Source organism: Myotis brandtii, unplaced genomic scaffold, assembly GCF_000412655.1.
Source record: "Myotis brandtii unplaced genomic scaffold, ASM41265v1 scaffold457, whole genome shotgun sequence".
In the NCBI taxonomy this organism is placed as follows: domain Eukaryota; kingdom Metazoa; phylum Chordata; class Mammalia; order Chiroptera; family Vespertilionidae; genus Myotis; species Myotis brandtii.
The window spans coordinates 675971-681007 of record NW_005367475.1 but is presented as its reverse complement, the minus strand read 5'-3'; the positions used below and the strand labels follow the sequence as shown (position 1 = coordinate 681007).

At 42.0% G+C, this 5037-nt stretch overlaps 1 protein-coding gene across 3 annotated transcripts in view; it reads right to left on the bottom strand.

Annotated features, from left to right (window-relative positions):
• The window catches only part of ZNF532 (zinc finger protein 532), a 103054-nt gene extending 98321 nt beyond the window's left edge, over positions 1-4733 (bottom strand). Inside the window, exon 1 of one of the 3 annotated variants that reach the window (XM_014546932.1) lies at positions 4723-4733. Coding sequence is in view for 1 of the 3 variants with exons in the window: in XM_014546935.1 (XP_014402421.1) it covers positions 133-469 (337 nt within the window). In the remaining 2 variants the exon portion in view is untranslated. Of the gene's footprint in view, positions 1-132; positions 891-4722 lie in introns of those variants that run through there. The other 2 variants (XM_014546935.1, XM_014546934.1) reach the window with 2 other exon arrangements.
• Positions 4734-5037: the final 304 nt, after the last annotated feature.

The window sequence follows — 5037 nt, the reverse complement described above, 5'->3', positions numbered from 1 at the left end:
GCCCCGGAGAGCGGGGTGGTGGTGGTGGTGAGGGGATGGAGGGAGGGCTGCTGCTGCTTTTTTTTTTTTTTTTTTTTCAAACGACATGTCAGGCTCACCCAGTCCTTGCCATGGCCCCAAGCCGCAACTTACTGGAGTGGAAGGAAGCAAGGCCTCGCCAGAGCTGGTTGAGAAGGACCGTGAGCCTCCACCCGGGATCTTGAAGCCAAGGTGGTGTTTGCGATCCTCGCAATGGTGGCAAATCAGTAAGAAGAGAGCACGCTATCTTCAGATAAAGGCAGTGGGAGATGCTCCCTGCAAGTGGACGAAGGGGCTCTCTTCGCTGTAGTTCGTGGCTGGGAGCCCTTTTCGCCTTCAACTGAGCCACAAAGGAATGGAAGACACCCCCTGGGGTGGGGAGAAAGCCCTGGTGTAAAAAAGACACGTTTTTGCTTTCAGAGAAAAAGCCACTGGGGCCAAATTGAAACATGGCATGTTCGGTTCATGCAGGTTTTTTGTTTTTTTTTTAATGGGGGAATGATATTGAGTAAACAAGTAATAGCCAGGTCTTTAAATTCAAGAAGGGAGGTGGTGTACAAAGGTAACAAGCACATATTGTGCATACAGCAGGTGGCCATAGCCTTCAGGACACAAAAGGATACATATGTATAAATAAACCCCCTAAAGCCCACAGAGGTGCATAATCGTCAACACATCCGACAGACACAATATATTACCACCACATCGGGACGGCTATTTATCCAGCCCCGTGTCCTGGTTCCTACGTGGTTCACACACCTGCACTCAATGGGGTCTTTTAAAACGAGAAAACCTATGCCAAGCTCATTGTGCGTACCCTAGAAATCGTACAAAATAGAAGGATCTGAAAAAAATACCACCATAACCTCTTCAAAAGGCTCACTCCTGTCGCAGTGAAAACTCCCAGCACAGGAAGCGTTTTTTTTGTGTGTGTGCTTTATTTTAAATTAGGTTAATTGCTTAATATTTGCAAAGTGCTGGGAAGTTGGTTTTTTAAATCTCAGTGTGCCTCTCCTTTGCATTAACTGCCATTGAGGAAGCCATTGTTCGTTGTGGGGACACGGTGTGATGTAAATTGAAGTAGCATTTTTGCTATTTAAGGCTTTTCATGTAAATGAACCAGATGATTGTCTCACAGAAGAGTTGTTGGTCTTTCATTTCAAACAGCAAATTGTTTGGAGTTGCACATAAATTGGGGCACATATTTCCGCGTATTTAGAAAGACCTATGTAATCTGCAAATGTTGCCAGCCACGGCCTCACATTTATCACTGTTACAAGATGATGAAATTGAATCTCATCTTCTTTTAGCCTGAAAACGGTGCCAGTACTCTGTGGGTTGAGTTTCAACTTTACCTGGGCTTGATTTCATTTGAAAGGAGGCCTTCTTTCTTCTCCTAAAAGTGGGCCCTTATTAATATGCATGTGAAGAAAACATTACATGCATTGAATAGTATCCAAAGACCTGCTTATCGGAAATCTTGATAACGCTACACATAGTACAATATATGGAATTTCATAATGTGCATACCAGAGTAAATCCTAGGTTTCCTAGATTTGAAATCTTTGTTTAGTTCAAATGCAGCCTTGCCCCTCCCCCATTCCCTTCCCTTAAAGAGTTGAAAGCACAGCACAGCAGTGTTTGAATGGTCAGAATTGCACTGAAGTCTGAATTGCTTATCAGAAAGTGTCCTGGGTGTAGAACTGCCTCCTGGCTTCAAAATGCCAAATACTTTTGGAGCAGGGCTTTGTGCAAAGCCCAGTGTTTTGGTCCAGCCTCGGCTGGAGGAAATTAGTTTGAAAGCACAATTCATCATTTGCAAAAATGGCAATAGATAACATTGCATCTGCTTTAAAAAATACATAAACAACCCAAGGTAAAAGATAATTTCTTGCAAATTATCTCGGTTCTATTTTTACAAAGAGGATTTCAGAGGAACCCCTCTGCCAGGTAGACCAATAGTTAAAAGCAAAGCACCCATCTTAGTCCATTTGATGAAATAAGTCCATGTCACAGGAAAAACAAATTTTAGTGTAAGGTGTGTTTTTTTTAAAAATAACACTACCCCTCTTCCAAAAAAAAAAGCAGTACAAATGTTCCTCCTATTATTCTACATATGTAAGGCTGTCTTGGGCACCACTTCGCTCTGGGCAACAATAGAAGAAGTAATTTGACTGCAAAAATGAAATAAGCTATTATTTGAGTGCTGTAGATAAGAAAAGACAGAACAAAGAAATATTATTCTTACACCAAATAGAAACTAAAGGAATCCCAAACCCTTTTGGATTCAGTTGTTGCTATTTTTATTGCTAATGCTCAATGTCAGAGTTTTTTCTCCAATCAGTGTATTGCAAAATCACATTTTTTTTTTTTTTTTTTTTTTTTTTTAATCCTTGTGTGGTTTGAAGCCAGCTTTGCAGGCATATATAGATATCAGTCTACACATTCTCCCTCCCACCCCCCACCAAATTCCACTATGAAATTGGGAAATTCCTTTGTTAGGCAGAGCACACAAAGGTGTGTTCCTTGAGGGAAAGGAGTAGAAAAACAAAAAGAAAAGCCTTTTATCTCACCATCAAAAGTCCTTGCAAACCCTCCTCACCTACCAGCCAGCCCTGTGACTGGAGCTACACATTTTTTAGCTGAAAACTAAGCTAGGCCTATGCATTTGTAGAGTTTAATATGTTCCATTTGTTGGCATGTTTTTAAAGGAATTATTATACTGTTCGACACTAGAATTATAATTTAAAGATCTCTAGCTGAATAGCCAGCAAAAAAAAAAAAAGGAAAGAAAATGGATCTTTTATATTTAACATCAAAATAAAAGTAGAAACAGTATTTTTTTTTTGTATTTTCTAAAAACATACCCTTGAAAGAAATAATAACCAGATTTGAATGATTATTTGCCAAACAAATAAACTGAGGGGAGGTCTGGGAAAGGATTTCCCTTATCCTTTGTTAGTTGATTTCACCCAGATATTGGAAGGGGTGGGGGGGTGGTGCATTCTGTTAAAAAAATTTAAGAGTTTATTTGAACAAAAATCTATGCTAATCGGGCGTGGCCAAGAAGTGGTTAGGAGTGCTCCACCTACAAGAAGCCAAGGAATGAATGACGTAGCGAAGGTGCAGAAACAAAGGAAAGACATTATTTGATTGGCTACAGCGGAAGCCTAGTTGGCTGTTTGTGATTGGTTGTCCTTAGTGGTTTTGATTTTGTAATCTTGAGGTATTTACAGACTTAGATTTGGGTTTGTTCGTGGAGGTCGCCACAGTATCAGAGCCACCTCAGTCTAATGACCTCCTTGTTTCATTAATTTAGCTCAGTGGTTCTCAACCTTCCTAATGCCGCGACCCTTTAATACAGTTCCTCATGTTGTGGTGACCCCCCAACCATAAAATTATTTTCATTGCTACTGCATAACTGTAATTTTGCTACTGTTATGAATCATAATGTAAATATCTGATATGCAGGATGTATTTTCATTGTTACAAATTGAACATAATTAAAGCATAGTGATTAATCACAAAAACAATATGTAATTATATATGTGTTTTCTGATGGTCTTAGGCGATCCCTGTGAAAGGGTCGTTCGACCCCCAAAGGGGTCGCGACTAGCAGGTTGAGAACCGCTGATTTAGCTCTTTAACGTTGGGCCTATCTCGATGACATCCTAAGTCCTGGCTATGGCATGGATCCACAATTCTTTGTCTCCTACTGTCTCTTTAAGCCTAAATGCTGGAAAGGCAGCCTTGCCCAATGAAGGAGAAGGGTAGGGACCGAGGGAAGTGTTGTTTTAGCCACGGCCAGGTAGTTCGGTTGGTTAGAGCAACGTCCGGATACACCAAGGTTTTGGGTTCAATCCCCAGTCAGGGCACATACAAGAAGCAACCAATGAATGCAAAAAATAAGCAGAACAACAAATCAATGCTTCTCTTTCCCTTCCTCTTTCTCTCTCTAAAATAAAACGTTTAAGAAAGCATTGTTTTATGAACTCTAGAGAGTCATACAAGAGCCAGAAAGCATGGGGCTTGGGGGATCAGCAAAGGGTTCTTCAGGAACTGTGGTTCAAAGGCCAAGGTCTGTTGAGAAATTTGTAAGGTTCCTTAACCCTCTGTGACTTTTACATTGTCTCTGGGCTTCTTTGAAAGGAACTGGTATTGGGGATTGTTTCCTACTCTTTCAGGGCCTAGAGAAGGGGAAGAGAAAGCTAGAAAGGTATCTGAGAAAAGGAAAGGCAATCGGGCTTAATCTTTCAAGGAGGAGAAGGAACACGCAGGAAATGGGACTCAGTTCCACCTGAGAATGAATTTCCTTGGCCCCCTGCAGTACAGAGGAGACCTGGGCACTGAGTACATGAATCTACACCTTTGCATCCACTCCTAAAACCCACCATCTGCACCAGTTCGCACAATGCTTTGCACATCCCATAGTTGAAATTAACTAGTTATTTGTGAACTAAGGAATGGGTAATAAACCTACAGGCCCCTAAAATAAAGCATGTCCTAAAGTAAACGGAAGATCTTTTGGCACTGCAGTAGATAGTGTAGTGCTTTGTCTAGAACCCCTCTTCAGGGTGTACACCCCCAAGCCCTAGTTGCTGAGAATATTAGCTGCTGACTGCTCACAGCCGAGCCCCTCCCTACAGATTGCCTAGGCTACCGTCTTGTGTCAGTTCCTGGGAACTGTCTTATCCAAGTTTACACCCCTTCCCAGGGAGCAGACACAAATAATGTAGAGATACAAAGGCTAGGCACTTTTGCCTTAATTTGGGCCCATTCAGAATGGACACCCAAGCTCCAGAGTCCCTAGTAAATCAGCTGAGGTCTCAGTGTCCATAGGACTGTGAGTCAACTTTTCCTTCTGCCTAATTCTGCCTCTCTCACAGGTGGATTTCCAGAGTCTATACTCAGAAAACTCAGCCCCAGGCATCCACCAAGCAAAAACCATGTCCCATTGACACCACTGTCTAGTGCAGCAGTTCTCAACCTGTGGGTCGCGACCCCTTTGGGGGTCGAACG